This window comes from Manacus vitellinus, unplaced genomic scaffold (assembly GCF_001715985.3).
Source record: "Manacus vitellinus isolate BGI_N305 unplaced genomic scaffold, ASM171598v3 scaffold_58_pilon, whole genome shotgun sequence".
Lineage (NCBI taxonomy): Eukaryota > Metazoa > Chordata > Aves > Passeriformes > Pipridae > Manacus > Manacus vitellinus.
The window spans coordinates 395539-413269 of record NW_021940671.1 but is presented as its reverse complement, the minus strand read 5'-3'; the positions used below and the strand labels follow the sequence as shown (position 1 = coordinate 413269).

The 17731-nt window shown below is 46.4% G+C and overlaps 1 protein-coding gene across 7 annotated transcripts in view; it reads left to right on the top strand.

Moving 5' to 3' along the window:
- Positions 1–17731, top strand: part of GGT1 (gamma-glutamyltransferase 1) — a 31079-nt gene that overhangs the window by 9195 nt on the left and 4153 nt on the right. For 4 of the 7 annotated variants that reach the window (XM_018081994.2, XM_018081992.2, XM_018081993.2 and 1 more), the window contains 8 exons: positions 10525–10686; positions 11309–11436; positions 11666–11755; positions 12735–12927; positions 14098–14255; positions 15131–15280; positions 15780–15916; positions 16775–16962. In XM_018081994.2, coding sequence (XP_017937483.2) covers positions 10529–10686; positions 11309–11436; positions 11666–11755; positions 12735–12927; positions 14098–14255; positions 15131–15280; positions 15780–15916; positions 16775–16962 — 1202 coding nt within the window. In that variant the 5' untranslated portion in view covers positions 10525–10528. Of the gene's footprint in view, positions 1–5605; positions 5843–10524; positions 10687–11308; positions 11437–11665; positions 11756–12734; positions 12928–14097; positions 14256–15130; positions 15281–15779; positions 15917–16774; positions 16963–17731 lie in introns of those variants that run through there. The other 3 variants (XM_018081991.2, XM_018081990.2, XM_018081995.2) reach the window with 3 other exon arrangements.

The window sequence follows — 17731 nt, the reverse complement described above, 5'->3', positions numbered from 1 at the left end:
CTAGGTCTAAGAAGTAGGCTGAAATCCATAGATCTTGGATACTTCTTCTTTTCACATCATTCTGTGCTTCTAAGTGGTAACCTGAAAAAACTCTGTTGGGATAGGAGGTCAAGCACTGACATGTTTCTTACCTGGTAGCAAGGGGAAAGGCCAGGAGGCAGATGCAGAGCCAGAAAAGCTGCAGGGACAATGGGATGATGCTGGAGGTGTGTTCCAGAAGCAGAGTAGAAGGGCAGTGCTGCGGAATAGAGCAAAGCTCCCGATGCAGAGCAGGCAGAGCGCTCAGCACAGGTCAGGAGATCAGTCATGGACAGGGAAACAGGCCTGCAAAACAGAAAAAAATGCCCTGAAATAAATCAAGCAGGCCAAATTTAATTCTTTGTAAAAAAATTCTGTTGCGAGGAAGTGTCAAGGGCAAATGTATTGGTGTGAAAAGGAACAGATTCTGCCCAGGAAAATGAATATTTAGACATGTGAAGGACCAGAAGAACATCTGGGAGACTCTGTGCTCATTACCAGAACAAAAAGAATGGACCTCTCCTACATATACTTGGAAAACAAAGACCTGCTCCTGCTCTTGGCTGAAGCCCTTTTAACATGTCAGAGGGGGGCTCTCCCAGCATAAGTTTGCAGTCCTGGGCTGCATTTCCTGATCCAGCTGTCCACAGCAAACAGGAATCAGACCAAGAGAGACAAAGTTATTCAAACCAGCTCTGTGGTAATTCAGATACGTGTCTACCTGTAGAGTCTTGATTTAGCAAAAGCAGGCAAATTTAAGCAGGTAGCTACAAATTTTTTTCAGTTGGAAACAGAGCTCTTTTCTTCCAAGTTCAGCTGCAGTCTGTGAAACCTCTTCAGTGAATTCAGTCTTGAGTTCATTTATTATATTGGAATCCGAGTTTTATTGTTGGTTCTTGCTGCACCCATCCAGATGCTCTACAGTCTATAAGATACATAGTTACTTGCTATGGCAATGACATTGAATAAATCCCTCTGTAGAGCATCAAGAAAGTCTAGACTTCATCTGTGATTGGAGGGCTTTGATGTGCATGTGAAGGACAGGTCCAACTGCAGCAGTCGGGCTAGACTGAAGAAAGCCTCTAGCCCTGAGAGGCTTTCTCCCCTTTAGTTTCCTCCTTTCCTATTCTTTTGTCTTTTTTGTCCTCCTATCTGCCTCTTTCATCCCCACTTTGTCTGTTTTTCCCTTTCAGCACTTTAGGTTTTCTTCTTTCCCCATGTTATTCCCTCTTCTTTCCCCCTTTCTTCCTCCAGTAGTTCTCTCCCCTCTTATTCCAGGACGGTGATGTTGAGGGGAAGCTGTGCAGGACTGTGTTGCTCAGCTTATTGCTGGCAGCTGAGGGGAGGGCAAGTCTGTCAGCTGCAAGAACACAGTCCGTTTGGTGGCCTGGCAGAAAGGCTTTGGAAAGATGAAAGGACTTTATAAAGCTGGTAGATAAAAGGTACAGATTGGTGTGGGTTTTGGAAACAGCGGAGCTTGACATGAAATTAATGAGTAAGACTGAGTAGCAGAAAGATAAAATTAAGGAAAAGTGATAAAAGAAAGCAGACCTTGAACAGAGGACAGTCACCCTTTTCTGGAAGGAAGGAGCAGAAGGATTGTTTCTGCAACAGCAATCAGCAGAGCCTCTGCCCACCCAGGAGCCCTGTCAGCTGTCACACAGCACTGTCCCAGCTTCAGCTACCTGGGTGGGTAGAAGAGTATAACCAGAACTGGACCATGTGGCTGGTAAGAAAGGGTTAATAAATCTCCCCATCTACCAGTTCTCTTTCATTTTGTTTACCTTTGCCCCAGGGAAGAGCGATGCACCTGTGGGTGATTATGGGAAAACAGATTCATAAAATGAAAACATGTGGGTTTAGTGGGTTGCTCCATTTGAGCAGGTGAGTTACAATGAAAGCAACTCTTACTGGAGGGGAAGGAGGTGCTTTGGCTGTGGACAAACATCTGCTTATTTAGTTTCATCTCTGAAAGTCAACTCTTGTGTCCCTGCTCTTAGTCAACTTGACCTCTTGCACGCTAGGCAACTTTTCCAGTTCTTAAAGTACCTTTTCTCTGAGAGTCTCCCCTAGTGACTTGTTTTCCAGGGCTTTTTCAGCAGTGATCTCTTTTTTACATCAGTGTTTCTTAGGCAGTGTTTAGCTTAAAATAGAACTCTCTGCTACCCACGCAGCTGGTACTTAACTCCCACTGGTTGCCTTAGGCATGGAAGAGTAGAGCAAGGGGTCAGAAAGGAAACTGTAATTCAGTGTGAAGAAACTTATGCTTATGAACATCTCTGTGCTACCAGGAACTCAAGATACTATTTGATGCTCATGTTCAGGTAGTGTTGGATTGCAACATTACTCTATTAGAGGGGAAAGACTTCCTGATGGAAAAAACAGCTAACCTGCAACATGAGGTGTCCGTAGCTAACGTATCAAATCTTGTAACAGGGTCTATTCCAACAACGCATCGGTTAAAGCCTCAGGAAAGGGAGACCTTGGGATGTATGTTCTGCCATAAAAAGGAGGAGTCTGAACAGTAGATGTGATCTGTGCTCTGTGAGTCATTGCTGGTGTTGCTTCCTGAAATTCTTATGGGAAAAATCAATAAGGGTGGGGGAAGAAACAGAAAGTGCCCAGGAATGTCTCAGGTCACTTGATGCTTTTCAGTGTCTGCGAGTTCCATGGCAAGAGCTATGAAGGCATCACTTCATATGCTGACAGATGCATTCCTCTGTTTGCTTGAGTTTCAATGTAATAGTGCCTGCTGTTTTGGGGGAATGTTAAAGGTGACCATGCTGTGAACATCACAAATGGAAAGAGGTGGCAAGCCCTGCAGGAGATATGTTTTTTCTTTATTTGTCTTGGGTTGAGAAGAACAAGGCAGCAATGCACCTGCATTAACCATGGGATTACTGTTTGAGGTGTGGCTTTGCAGCTTGAAACATGCAAGGCTGAGTTATAACAGGGTTCTCTATTATGTTAATGCCTAGACTGAGATATTCGAGAGTTCCCAAAGATTACGTACAGTTGAAATGAGGTCCTTGTGCATAGCACAACCTGTACATGGCACACTATTCACCCTTCAGAACCAGAGACACTAACTTCAGGTTTCATAACCTTCTCTGACCTCATCCTCAACTCTACTCGTGCGTAAGTGAAAGAGTAACTTGCTGAGGAGCATCCAACTTGTTCCAGCTCTGTGCTGGTAAGAACATGCCATGGATGAGACTGCATTGTCCTTGAAGAAGGACATAGAATTTGCTTAATTTTTGTGACTCACTGATATAAAACCTGCCTTTCAGCAGTGAGGGTGAAGCATTACAGTTGGATAATTATGATTTAGAACTGGGCTTTTTACAGCTAGCAGCCTTTCCATATCACCTTGTACCCTCTGAGACAAATGTGACAGGGAGACTCTTCTGACCTAGACCTGCTCCAGGGACATAGTAACTTTAGAACTATAAAACTATTAAGCATAAAACCTGACACCTACAGGGTCAGTAAATTAAGAAAAGGGTTCCATTCAGTAGACTGCACCTTAGATTCCTCTGTTAATATTAAAGATATGACAGACTGAAAGTGCAGAGGGCTCTGTTTGGGGCACAGACCAGCTATCTTTCCACGCTGTCTGCTTTTTCAGAGGACAGTTGTTTTGGCACAGATCCTGTCACAATCTTTTCTGTGGAGCATCATGGGTCTCACATCAAAAATTTATATAAAGTGAGAGTGGAATGTGTTACTAGCTGAATGTGGCCTGGACTCTGTATGTGTACTTCAGACTGGCCAGTAGAAAAAAGCAGGTATATCAAATCTTTCTGAGCCTGCAGAATATTTTCTGTGCCAATATCTACTTTCTGGAAAGCTTCTGTTTTTGCTTGAGATCTCTTAGATAGTAGCAATATAACTGAAGGGGTGTGCCCTCTTGATGCAACATATTGAAAGGGGTATCTGAAAGTCCTCTTTGAAGGATGGGCACATGCTAGATCCCTTCTGAATATCTCAAGGTTGGAATGCTCATGTTTTATAATACTAATTTTTCCAAATGTAAATGTTAAACAGAACTCCAATTTGTGCCTAGTACAGAAAAGGTGCTGTATTTTTAAGGCGAGGAAATATGACTCAAAAAGCTTTTAATCTTGGAACAAGGCCAAAGTTTGTTAATGAGTCAGTGTAGTACAGCTACCATCCTTCTGAAGCAAGTGGAGATCCAGTGTATCAAAGGTTGGAGTGGGGCAGAGGGACTGGATGGGTTTGGAATTGAGACATTACCCACTTGACTGATCCTCCTAAGTCCAAAGATGGCATCTAACGGTGCTGACTGGCATCCAGGCAGACTTTGCTTCACCCTGGTTTTGCAGAATGCCTTCTGGCTGAAAGTCAGGCTTTGGACATGTGGGCTTGAATCCTTACTGTGCCCCAGTTTCAGGCAAGCTGTGATTTGCTTGTGCTGCATTCTGGATGGGCATTCAGCTCATGTTCAGAGGGGTCCTGAGGTTTCCAGCGAGCCCTGGACAGCAGCAGTGGCAGAAGCTTTGGGGGCTGAGTCTGTAGACAGCTGAGTCCAAAGACAGCTGGTGCAGGTCCTTACCTTGAGTCTGGGTTGCTGCTGGGGTTTATGCTGCACTGTTCAACAGCAGGTGAGCTGCAACCTTTGAGCTACAACTGTGCTCCTGAACTTGCCACAAGCAGACACGTACGATCGTTGCTTAAAAGCCTCAGTGAGGTTTAGTGATGAAGGGCAGGTTTCTTCATCCCTGCCTTCCTGCTCTGCCATTCTTCCTGCCAGAGGGTGCTCCTGTGGGAGCAGGCATGGCAGAACAGACATTGCATCTTCTCATTGCAGCTGGAGTATTAATCCAGACTAAACCTAATGACAGTTTAAGGTAGAGTGTCACTGTGATTGCTAAGAACTGGTGTGTGAGCTGATCAGGTGCCCAGGCATTGCTGGCACACTTGGCAGGCAGGTTATTCCCACAAAGTGTAATCCCAGCTAAATCTGTCAAGGTGTCTGGGTTTAAGCTGAAGGTACAAACACACTTAAAATCCAGTCTCCCTGTGAACCACAAGGGTGTCAGTTGGTTAGGCAGGAGTGGTGTGAGGGTACATGACCATGTGGGGATGGAAGCACTTCTACTTAAGATGACCACAGATTTAGACTCATAGAATGATTTAGGTTGGAAAAGACCTTTGAGATCACTGATTCCAACCGTTGACCCAACACTGCCGAGTCACCACTAAGTCCCCAGGTCCCACAGGTCTTTTAAATACCCCCAGGGATGGTGACTCCACCGCTTTCCAGGGCAGCCTGAAAATGCCTGACCACCTTTTCAGTGAAGAAATTTTTCCCAGTATACAATCTAAACCTTTCCTGGTGCATCTCGAGGCCATTTTATTTGCTCAGTTCCTTAATCAGAACTTCAGAGCTAACAACTAGGTGAGAAAAAACATTTGTACCGCATAGCAACTGAACCCCAGGAATACAGAATGATTCTGCTGGTGATACACAACCTTCATGAATGCTAAAATATGCATTTCAAAAGGTGTGGGTTCTTGACTCTTCACCCAGTCAATGATTACTTATGCATTCCTCTGGTAGTGTGAATTCAAACATAATGAGTTTCAATGGGTTAATCTCTGCGAGCAGAGCAGTACAAATACCAAATAGTATGGTACGCTTGGGAGAGCTTTTAAGTGAAGATAAGTGGTTCCTGCCACTGCTACAAGGATGTATTGCCCCTAGAAAAGGGTTTGCTTCTCGAGAAAGGACAGTCAAAGGAGATCAGTACACACAGCTCTGTGCAAAAGGACAGGAGGGACTTGCAAATATTCTCCAGAGGTAAGGGGGAATTAGGAATTACTTTCATTAAGCCATTCCTCTCAGCCTGATAGTGATGTGTGGGATTTCTTATTCCACACAATAGGGGACAATGTGAGTTTTTTAATATATCAGAGGAAAGCTTGCCAAAAGAGAATGATAGGACCTGACTAACCAGTCTGAGTAAGCTCAGGTCTAATGAACAGCTTCAAGTTTAAAGGTAGAAGAAGAGCACCTGAACACTTCTTTTGCAAAGTTGGCAGAATTGAGCTATTTTAATGAAGTATTTTGACTTTAAGTTGGGAGTGATTGTAACAGTAATGTTCTGAATGAATTTGTAAAACTTTAATAACTTGGACTTTTGAGATTGAGTTTGCTGGTTCTGGATTTCTGGGACGTCCTCAACCAGAAAACACAGTGAAAACCATGTGAAAGGGGGAATTCTGCATTTATTCCACCTTTCTGCCCTTTTTTCACTTCATAGTTTATGCTGAAGTGTCTTAAAGTAAAAAAATGCTGGGTTTGATGTTAAAATTTCTGCAGGAAAACATGAAAGATTTTTGAGGAAAAAGTTGCTTCAAGAGGAAATTATTGTTTCATTCTCATTAAATTCGAGGTTTACTCTACATTGGACAGAATACTACATGCCATTAGGCTTCAGAAAGGCCACTGCCTGTGGCGGAATTGCAATCTGTGGTCACAGCAGCTCTGTTTGAGCAGCACACCTGAGAGCCAGCCGGGCAGCCGCTTGGGCACCGAGCTGTTCTATTCAGTGTCGATTATCTCTGGCTTGACTTCACAGCTATAAAGACCATTGATCTCCAGGGAGGCCTTTCTCCTGAAAATTGATCTGTATCCACACGAGTCTGAGATGCCGGGATTAACAAAGAGGGTGCTAAAAGCTTTTGTCCTGCCTCTGAGGGGAGGGTCGAACAGGGCTTGGAGAACTGGCACAGAGGAACCGGCTCTGGGGGAAGGTTTTAACTGAGTTGAGTGGAGTTACTGTGATTCTCCAGGACTGCTCTGCCTTCCTGCTCCAGATGGGACCAGTGCCTAGCTCTGAATTTGGAAGCCTCTTAGGGCTTCTTCATGGTTTGGCTGAACTCTGCTTTAGTTCCCTTATCACTGGTGGAGATGAAGAGCTGCATAAGACTTGAATTTAAGTATCTTGTGATGAATAAGTACAGGAAATTCATAGTTTATCCCATAATGCTGGATCAGTAATGGAACATTTGGGTGAACAGCCCTTGGGCCTCTGCTAGAAACCTGGCTCTCCTACTTTTAGGCCTCTGCTGGGGGACCTGCAGCAACCTTGTGACTGTTCCCTTTAGGTACATTCTCACCCAAAAGTCATTGACAGTTCACTCTGCAGAACAGTAGAGTGTAAAAACCTTATTTCAACTGTTTGTTATTAATTATTTAAATATGATAATGTTACTGATACAGATTAGGTTTTGAGTTTTATCAGAAGAGCATGGCCTGTGTCCTATGACAAGAGTCAAGATGTCCAAACTATCCTTGCGTATCATGTGCTGCCTGGGGAAAGTAAGGAAGGATGTCTCAAAGCTAATTGCCAAGTAGTGGCTACTGGGCTGGTTGTGGGAGTACAAGGATCTCTCAGGAGTGGTGCTGAGCTATGCAGCTGTTGCAAGATGGGCTTAAAGCAGAAACCTGTTGGGTTAAAGTTTTAAACGTTGTCCCAGAGTTCTTTGTCATCCTCTGGCACCCTGCTGTTCTCTCCCCATTGCTTTCTGGCTGGTACATCTCCTCTTTCTTCTCTTCCAGTTCTCCTGGTGCTTTCCCTGACCATGGCAGATTCCTCATCTCTACAGAATGCCTCAGTTCTCTTGGCAGAGATGTCAGACCCTGATCTCCTGCCTGACACCAGCTAGCCTGTTGTACTGGGGTTCTTTATTTGAAAAACAGTGTCCTGTTTAAATAAGGTTGCACACGTTGTGACACATCTCAATACAGCTCAGTGGGGTTTCTTGTAGAGGCATAGCTCTGCTATTTGCTGGTCCACCCCGTCTCCTAATGTAAATTAAGGTAATCAGGCTACATTTTAAATTCCATGGCTAACACTGGCTCTTGGACCTTTATAACAGTGAGAAATAGTTGTATTGCTTTTAATTACTTTATAACCCCTCTCTCATGGAGACCTATTGCTTCTGCCAAGCAGCACTCTGTGACTGAAGCCAAGCTTCCAAGCAGCTGGATTTGGCAGAGATGTGGAGGTTGGAGCCAGCTCAGGTGGTGGCCTGCAGCTGCTGCTCCACTCCCAACAATAAATCATAGCAGGGACTTGACTCAGAGCCAAGGTTCAAATAGATTATTTGGGCAAAAACTCAGCTGTTGCTGCCACGTGCCTGCCCAGGTCACAGGGTGAGTGTGGAGAGGTAGGTTAGTGGATATCTGCAGGCTCCTGATTCATCTCCTGATTTCTGTACAGCATGTCTGGCTCTGCTGTGCCACAGTTGGGAAGGCAGTAAGGGCTGTGCAAGGGATGCTTCCCTCTAGGGTCAGGCCTGAAAAGGTTAAGGAACTTATGGGAGTTGAGCTGGCAGTAAAGGTGGAGGGGATTATCCTCAGCTGAGTTTGCTCTCTGTAGTGTTGAAGACAAGAAAGCTGCAGGTCTTTAGCTCATACATCTGCTGCTTCCTTAGCAGGATCAGTCTGGCAGATGGCACCTTTATTAAGAGCATTGACATGGGTTGCAGATGCCCAGCCCAGAGGACAGTGTGGTGCCACAGTGCAGCACAGGGGCAGTGTCCAGCAGTCAGTGTCTCTTCATGGCAACCTGGGTGTGTTCCTGCCCCAGTGGTGCGGGTCTTATCCTCACCCTGGGGCTGGCAGGCCAGGAGCTGTGCCTGAGGCAGATGAAGTGGGCTGGAGGGCCATTTCTCAAGGTCTCTGCACTTACCAGGCAGTAAAGCAGAGGTAGTATCTGAGATTTCCCCTTCTCCTCTCCTGCTGTGGGAATAACTTGCCTGAGGAGGCAGTAAATCTCTCCAGGAGCCAGGCAGTGAGGCAAACAGCTGTGGGGGAGAGCTGAGAGCCCAGCCAGGAGCCCACGGGTTAACACAGCCCCTGCAGAGCTTAAGTCAGCCTGGGCTTGCAGGACAGCCCAGCATAGAGCAGCCTTCAGATGAAACAAAGTACCTTCTGCCGAGCTGGGGCCAGATAAAAGATCCCATGGCATTCCTTGTGAAGCCTGGAGGAGACTGCCAGTGCTGAAGCTGAACTGTGCCAACGAACAAAACTGTCTTTAAACTCTGAGGCTGTGTGTGAGCTATTGTTGGGGACATAATGGCTTCTCTGTTTCCCTGCACAGACATTGCTCTGCAAACACGCCACTGGTCTCTTTTAAAAGTAGTTGAGTGTAAATTAAGCTCTAGAACCTGGAAAGAGGTTTCGTCCATTTACCTTTTGCTGTCCTCAGTTGACATTTGTTTGCAGAACAGCACATACAGTAGAAATACATCCTGTTTTGAGCTGCTTTACCTGGAGATGGTCATCTTTAAAGCTCAGACTAAGACTCACAGAGCTTGGATAGCAAATGTATATCTCCTATTTTAAATAACAGGAGTGAGGGTGAGGTTGAGGGGGCCTTGCTTGCTAATTACCTCCCTCTGAGAAAAGTTTTGGGCTGGCTGGCCTGGCCTGTTTCCTCTCCTTAGCTCAGTGCTGGCACAGTCACTGCTCTCTAATCCTGTGTGTGTGGCTGCTGCAAGGCACCGAGTGCCGCTCTGGCTGCTGGAGTTCACTCTGCTTTGGGCTGCTGAACATCCACAGAGGTTGGGGTTGGTGGATCCGTTCTTCACCCACAATTCCATGGTCTGGCTTGTCTCTGAGGATGGCAGATGCTTTGGTGAGGTAAAGGTTACTGTGCAAGTACTGTAGTTGTGGTAAAAACCCAAAGCTGCACTACGCAGGGGAAGGTAGTCCCCAAGGGCAATGTAATGAATTTAGGTCTATTTTGCTAGAACAATCCTGTAACAGAAAAGGAAATGGGTCAAAGAGCAGTTGTTCAAGCTGCAAGTGATAAACTGTCAGTCCCACCAAGGGTTATTCCCTCATTAACTCTCAACTCATCCTGGTGTGTATCTGGAATACACTTGCTGGGGAGCTCCTTGGCTTGCTATGCTCACTTACAGATGAGCTGTAACCCTGTGCACCCACAGGACTGGGACACATGGAGATATGAGCACTGGCCATTTCCTCTGGAAATGGCTGGCTTTTTGGGAAAGTGCTCTGGCTGAGGGCCCCAAACAGGAGTGACTGCTGTGCTCACACTGGGCTGTGCAAAACAGCTTTGGCTGAGGTTGCTGGCTAATGACTAAGACATGTTTTGCACTGGTTCTTGACAACCTTCTGGACAGAGACTCCTCCACAGATGTGGTGTTTAAAAGATTATATGAAGTTAAATTTTTAAAAAAAGTTTCTTCTGAAGATGATGTGAGTCATGACTAACACCAGTTGTGTTCTGCTCCTTGGATTTCCCTTCTCACCTCTGAATCTGCAGCTTTTCCAGTGTGTGATGTTACCTGCCTGCTGTGAGGCTGGTTCTTACCCAAGTGATAGTTGCTGGTTTGAGGATATGGAAGGAGGTAGATGAAAACACTCTGCTTGTGCCTGGTCACCTGCTCCCTAATTCCCGTGTGGCCCCGAGGCAGCAGGGCTGATAATCCTGTCTCTTCCCACAGGAAGATGAAGAAGCGCTGTGTGGTGGCTGCAGTCCTGGCCACAGCTCTGCTGGGGCTCATCTTGTTCCTGGGACTGTTCTTCGGGCTGCGCTCAGGGGACACTCACACGTACAAGAGGGCGGCCGTGGCCACAGACGCAGGGCCGTGCTCGATAATTGGAAGGTACCCACTGATTGTGCCATGATTCTCATTAGCTCTGACAGCTCCTGCATGAGGCAGGACTGTTGTTTCCCCGATGCCCAGGTGCAATCCTGGCAGCTGCCCAGCATGGATAATCAATCCCTAATCTCCCTGTAGAAAGAGGAGGCCCTAATAAAACCTGGTTTTTTACCGTGGGCAGCATTACTGCAGTTGCTCACAGACAACGTAGCAGGCAAAGTTTCCCCGGTTCCATGAACAATGAGAACCAGAGTTGCCTTTCTAGCTCCTTTTAAAAAACTTTTATCAAGATGTCTCCTAGTTCTAGTCTCAAGTGATGCAGATCTAAGGCTCCTCAGAAAGTTGTTTCTCATGAGAAATGAATGTGTCTGGAATGCCCGTCCCCTCACATACTTTGACACATCTCTGTCTTTTCAAGCTAGTTTGGATGTGTCTGCACCAAGATTATTAGGATGTGTTCTCTATGGTGACAGGCTAAAAACTTCCTGTTCCTGAGGAACCTATAGACTTGGTGTAGACAAATATGCATTAGACAATCTGTCATAACTGCTCTGACGAGATGAATCCACTGCTTACAGTGGTAGCTGAGACACTGTAACTTACCACCTTCTCTTCTGCTGCACAGGGACATCCTTCAGCGAGGAGGATCAGCAGTGGATGCTGCAATTGCAGCTCTGCTTTGTATAGGACTCATGAACGCTCACAGCATGGGCATAGGAGGGGGCCTCTTCTTTACCATCTACAGCAGCACAGGTAAGGGACAGGGCCATACACATCTGGAACAGTTTGAGAACTTTATCTAAGGCAGGTGATTTATCCTACCTGAGCTAAAGTAAAAGACTGATGCTCACAACCTCTGGGGGAATGTCGTCAAAGTAATTGCCAAGAAACTGGCTCACGTTGATCAGAGACCTTCAGCAGAGACCACGGCTGTGTGCTGAGTCCAGAGCTAAACATCATCTTCCTTGCTCTGTCATTAAAGGAAAAGTGGAAATCATTAATGCAAGAGAGGTGGCTCCAAAGGGCGCATCGGAGGCCATGTTTGGGAACAACACACAGCTCTCTCTGAAAGGTATGGCGAGGGCTGTTTCACTGCTTTTGGGGGGACCATGTAGCTCCAACATTAGCTGCTGCAGGCACATCTGAATCAAGAACATTTCTTACTGGGTTCTTGCCTACCTACAGGATTTCTCACCTGGAAATGTCCTCTACTTTACACAGCCTGCAAACTCTGTCCTGACAAAGAAGCTAAAAATAATGTCCTTTAAACTAGTCATTCAGCCCAACACTTTCTGCTTTTCACTTCATGAAAATACGGGTGAATCCAAAGCACTGAGCATAACCTGTTCCATATCTGGCATCTTTCCTTTCCGCCTCTTTGAATAAATCTTTGTGGATCACCTGGGTTCTTCTCAGTTCAAGTGTTCTCCTTAAATACTTGTTGTGGCATCAACTAATTGCTTGGGGCATCCAGAAAAGTAATTTCCTTTTGGGGAAGTATTTTCTAATAAAAAATAGAAAGAAATACTATCTAGTTCTCTTCATAGTCACTCCTCTAACCAAGAAGGAATAGCACCTTGGAGGGGGTTTGAGCAGTGTGTTGAACTTCTGAGAGATGCCAAGGAGAACAGGATTGAAGAAAGCTGCTGCTTCACTGTGCAGAGTAGTCATCAATCTGTTGCAGTTGTAGAGTTACAATGCTGCAACAAAGTTTTTGGCTAAAGTGTGTCGCAGTCTGTGTCCTCTCGCAGTGATAGCTTTTGGTGTTCTGAGCAGCTTTGCTCTGAAACAGAGCCTACTGAGGGGAAATGACCCTAAAACTCGAGTTACCAGCAAGAGGACAGAGGCATCTCAGCAGTCCAGAGTACGTAGGTGCAAATGTCAGACCAAATAATTCTGTTAAGCACCATGTGCACAAAGGGGAGCTGGTCACAGCACACACAACCCCTGCCTAAAATCAGGACTGGCAGAGACACCTGCTCTACCTCCTGCTCCATCAGTCGCTTTCTTTCCTTGCTGTGGAAGACTAACATGTTCCTTATCTGCTCCAGGAGGACTGTCCATTGCTGTTCCAGGAGAAATCCGTGGCTATCAACTGGCTCACGAACGTCATGGCAAACTGCCATGGAGAGAACTGTTTCTACCCAGTATCAAGTTGGCAAGAGAAGGGTTCCCTGTTGGGAAAGGCCTTGCAGCAGCCATCGAATCAAAAGAGGAGTCAATCGAAAGCAATCCCTTGCTGTGGTAGGTAGAGCAGTTGCTGTTCTGTGCAGACAAATTTGGGGTAGCTGCATCCTGGCTGCAAATCTCTGTGTTTGTGTAACATAGTGTCTGTGAGAGTGTGCCTGCCCTCCGGTCACCATGCTCACTGTGCTGCTGATGTTATTGCAGCTACCTGAAGGTGCTAAATCACGTGGCCAAGTGTGGGAATGTTTGGTCCTGACCTTTAAAGGGGGAAAAATTCTACTCTTAAAGTCCATTTGTCTGAGCAAAGTTGGAATCAGAGTATGTGCTGGGATCAATCTGCCAGATGGCAATGTGTTCTCTGAATCCTCAGCTTTTCCTCGTGCTGTAAGTGTACCAAGCTAATCATACCTGCATTTGGAGCAATTGCAAAGTCTCTTTGAACATCTCATCTGCTGTCAGGCAGTGGGAATTTGGGTTGTCTCTTACTCTGCAGTCAGTCTTCCTCAAGCAATGCCTTTGACTGTCCACTTCTGGCAATGACTGTGAACATGAAGGGTTATAAATGCTCCTCCTCTTCTTGAAGTCAAACCCCTAGTGTTTATGTCCAGCCCTTCTGGAGATCATGCTCAATTCTCTCTTTTCCTTAAAATATCTACCAACTGCAGGTTGGATTTCCAGTTCAGTTGGGATATACAGCCTGGGCTTATCTCCTGTGCTCCTGTGTGGCAGGTCCACAACAGCACATCTGTGACCCATGATGAGGGAGCTAGAGAGGAAACCATCTACCTTAAAGTGATCTAACACACAGGGATTGAAATGCATTCTTCTGGACTCACTGGAAGCTTTGAACCTCATGGCTTCATAGTCTGTGCTCTGAACTGAACTGCTTGAGTTCAAGGACTTAGGCCCATCCTGGGCATCTTGAGGCAGTTGTTGGCCCCTTGGGCAGGCAGGGAAGGTGGGTGCCTTGCTGTAAAAGATGGACACTCACTGCTGCAGCCTTCACTGAGCAAACTGAGCAGTATGGAATCCCAGTTCAGAAACCACTGGCCACTTTTATGTCCCAGTACAAGATGTCAGGACCCCTGGGGCATGGCTCAGGCAGTGTCTCTTCTCTCCAGGAGGCCTTTAGCATGAACACTCAGATACTGGGTCAGCTGCTACAGGTACTCACAGTTTTGAACTTGTCTCTCAGACCTGATCTTCTCAATCTCCTTTCTCTGTTAGTGAAGTGTTCTGCAAAGGAGGGAAAATTCTGCGTGAGGGTGATATCATCAAGATGCCTAAACTAGCCAAGACATACGAGACTATAGCCACAGAAGGAGCAGATGCCTTTTACACAGGAAGCCTGGCAGAACAGATCATCGCTGACATCCACAGCGCAGGTGAGAAACAGGACATCTGTCCCAAACAGCAGGAGTGGCCTGACTGCTCAGCACCCAGGGAGGAGCCAGTGACCTGTGGAAGCCTCGGGAGTGGGTCAAACCTGCTGCCTGAAATGCTCCCTCTGAGATCTGTGGCAACAGGACACCCAAAAGAAGCTTCAGCACTTTAATGGATGTGCTTGAAACTCAGTCAGAAATGGGGAGTTTTTCCTGTGCATTTCTGTACCACATAACCAAGCAAATCTGAGTGGCTCTGGCAGTGGCTTAGTAGGTACAGGCTCTGTTTACAGAGCCTGAATCCAACAAGTTTGTACCTGAAACATTACGTGCGTGGTTCTGTAAACTCTGGGCTGTTTGATCTCTCGGCACCACTAGATGGTGGCAGCATCCTGTCCTCACCAGCTAGCATTGACTAGCTTCGGTGAATCTCCTGTGGGCCATTTACCAGCTTCATTTGTGGTAGATAATTACTTACTGCCTTCCCCCTTCTGATAAAAAAGGCAACGGAACACACAAATTATTCTACTTGTGGGGTAGCACAAACTATCTGCATCCTCCCTCCTGTAAACAGGACTCTGGAGGACATTTTGTTACCTGACATTGCTGGTGTCCTTTGTAAAAAAAAAAAAAAAATAAATAAAAATGTGGATCCACCAGAGTTTTGGCTGCTGTAAACCAGCCCAACTCCGTGCTTAGGCTATCTCAGCCTCAGACAGATCTATCAAGGAATAAATTCATCTTCTGTGCACATGCCACTTTTTGGGTTTGTCCATGTTCCCTCCCACCCTTGCTGTGATTCATGGTGATGGAGCACAATCTCCTCTTCTCATCAGAGATCACACAAACCCACATCTCTAGTTTTCTTCCCTTTCCAGGAGGGATTGTCACACTGGAAGATCTGCGGGACTACAATGCAACCGTGATCAATGACCCCATAGAGGTCACACTCGGGGAGTTCACCCTCTACACGCCCAGTGCCCCCCTGAGTGGCCCAGTGCTGGCCCTCATTTTCAACATACTGAAAGGTGAGAGTGCCACTGAGCAGTGCCTCACAGGCAGCAGGAGCTGGGAGAGCTCCAAAAACACCATTTTTTGTTTGGGAACCAGGGCCTCCCTTGATAGCTCTCTAGCAGGTGAGGATCCCTCCTGAAGTCTCGGACTCAAGATGCAGAAACATTCCTGTTCTGCCCTAAACTCAGGGATGTCACCTTCCTACTTGAAATACAGGTGCAAGAGGAAAAATATTCTCCTGATTGGGGAACTTCCCTGATACCTGTATGGGTGGAACCTAATGTATACTTGAGGCTTCTTTGGAAAACATCTCTGCAAGTATAAATGCTGCTGATGACTGCCACAGTGCTCAAAACTACCGGAGCTCCTGTGTTCTCCATGTGGAGATTAGGACAGTCCAGTGACTCCATCTCTGTAGAGAGTGGGCTTTGAGGTTATACCTTTGACACAGGTGTATTAGCAGTCCTTTGACCCTGTACTTTGTGCTCACATTTGCTTGTCTTCTGTTGTCAGGATATAATTTCTCTGCTGACAGCATCAGAACCGTGGAGGAGAAAGGTCTGACTTACCACCGCATTGTGGAGGCCTTTCGCTTTGCCTACGCCAAGAGGACTTTACTGGGAGATCCAAAGTTTGTCAACATTACAGAGGTACCTGGCAAAAGCCTTCTCTTTCTGCAACACCAAGGTTGACTGGAACATGGCTTGAAGTTTTTGGTTGACTAAACTTTGTCAGGTGTGCTCTGTGCCACCTGCTATTGACAGGCACTGAAATAGCTCTGAATCAAAATGTGAAGTCCTGTGTGACTCATGGCTGAGCTGTGAGGGATATATATGGAGGAAACCTTCCTGCTGTAAGGAATAGCAAACTCCTCAATGCAGCAGAAGTGTTTGAGGATGTTTAGGGCTAACCCTGCCTGTTTTGATAGTGTTTGAAGCCCTATTCACTATATGACATTTCCAGCATCCTTGTGGCTCACTAACCACAGTCCTGCCTATAGTAGAATGGACCAATGGATGGGAAGGGGTGAGACAGAAACCCTGCTTTTCCCAACTTCACACTTTGTGCTTTTACTTCTGTGGCTGCAAAAGCAGTAGGATCTGAGCCCAGCCCAGCTTGATGAACACAAATTTTCAACTGACAGTCATGGTCAGAGCTTGCCTTGGCTTTGTCCTCTCAATCCGATTCTGTTCCTCTCATCTCTGAAGCAAGAGTAGCCCTGCTTGCCTATGCCTTACAGCAGTGTGGAGGACAGCTTTCCATAGTGCTGCAAAAATGGATGCTGATTAACTTCTACACAAAGGGGTGCACTGTAACAGCTGCTCCTGTGACTGCTTAAAATGCTCTTTGATACAATGTCCATCTTCCAAGAAGAAAAGCCCCTGCTGGAAAACTATAGCCTCACTGCTGGGATGTGCCACTGTTCTGTAGTCTGAAGCATTGGATATCAGCCTCATAACTACATGTCTCTTAATCTGCTGAGTAACTGCATTGGATTTCTCTGACAGGCAATCAGAAACATGACATCCGAGTTCTTTGCGGATGGTCTCCGGAGGAAAATCACAGACAACACCTCCCATCCAGTTGACTACTATGAGCCCGTGTATTACACTGGAGATAATGCCGGTACATCCCACATCTCCATTGTGGCTGATGATGGCAGTGCTGTGTCCGCCACCAGCACCATCAACCAATAGTATGAGCTCAGACATTACTTCCCTGTAGGCCTTTGCCATCTTCCTAGTGGTGGTTCTGGGGTTGGTATCAAACACCTCTGAGCTGTCACCTCTTGGGAGGGGTAGGGACCAGTAGCACTGTTGATGGGCACTTCTGCTGAGCTTGCAGGTCAGTCCTGAACACTGAGGCCTTGTGGTTGGGTCAGAGGACGAGGTGTATCCTCTCTCATATTGAGTTTCCCTCCCCAAGACAACATTCACTGCATCTGGATCTTCTCATAAGCAGTACTATTGCTGCAGGCTCTGATTGCCCAGGCTTTTGGAAGGAATTTGAGCTAATGCAGCTGGCCTGGAAGTGCAGTGTTTGGCTTTGAGTGCTGTCAGAAAGAACTGTGTTCATGCGTATGGCCTGAAACCAGAGTGTGAAGGTTCTTTTTGTCCATAGAAAATGTGGGTAAAAATGTCTCTAACTTGACACATCTAAGCAAACTCCCAGCCATTCCCAAATGTGCCAGCCTTGGAGCTGTGCTGCCTCTGAATGGAGTGCAGTACTGCCCAGCTGGAAGGGAAAATAGTTGTCCTTAGCTGCTGTGCTGGTTTTCCCCTTGGGGGTTCTTGAAGAGGAGCTGTAGGCAGGGCTCTAGGCTGTCTTTCCTCTGTGTGTAGCTGTGTACTCATGGTATTAACTGCCTCCTTCCCCCCTAGGGGTGACAGAAAGTCCTTTACAATGGGAGGGAGTGGAGAGTTACTCCAATCAAATCCCAGGTTTCACATTGCAGTAATTCACCT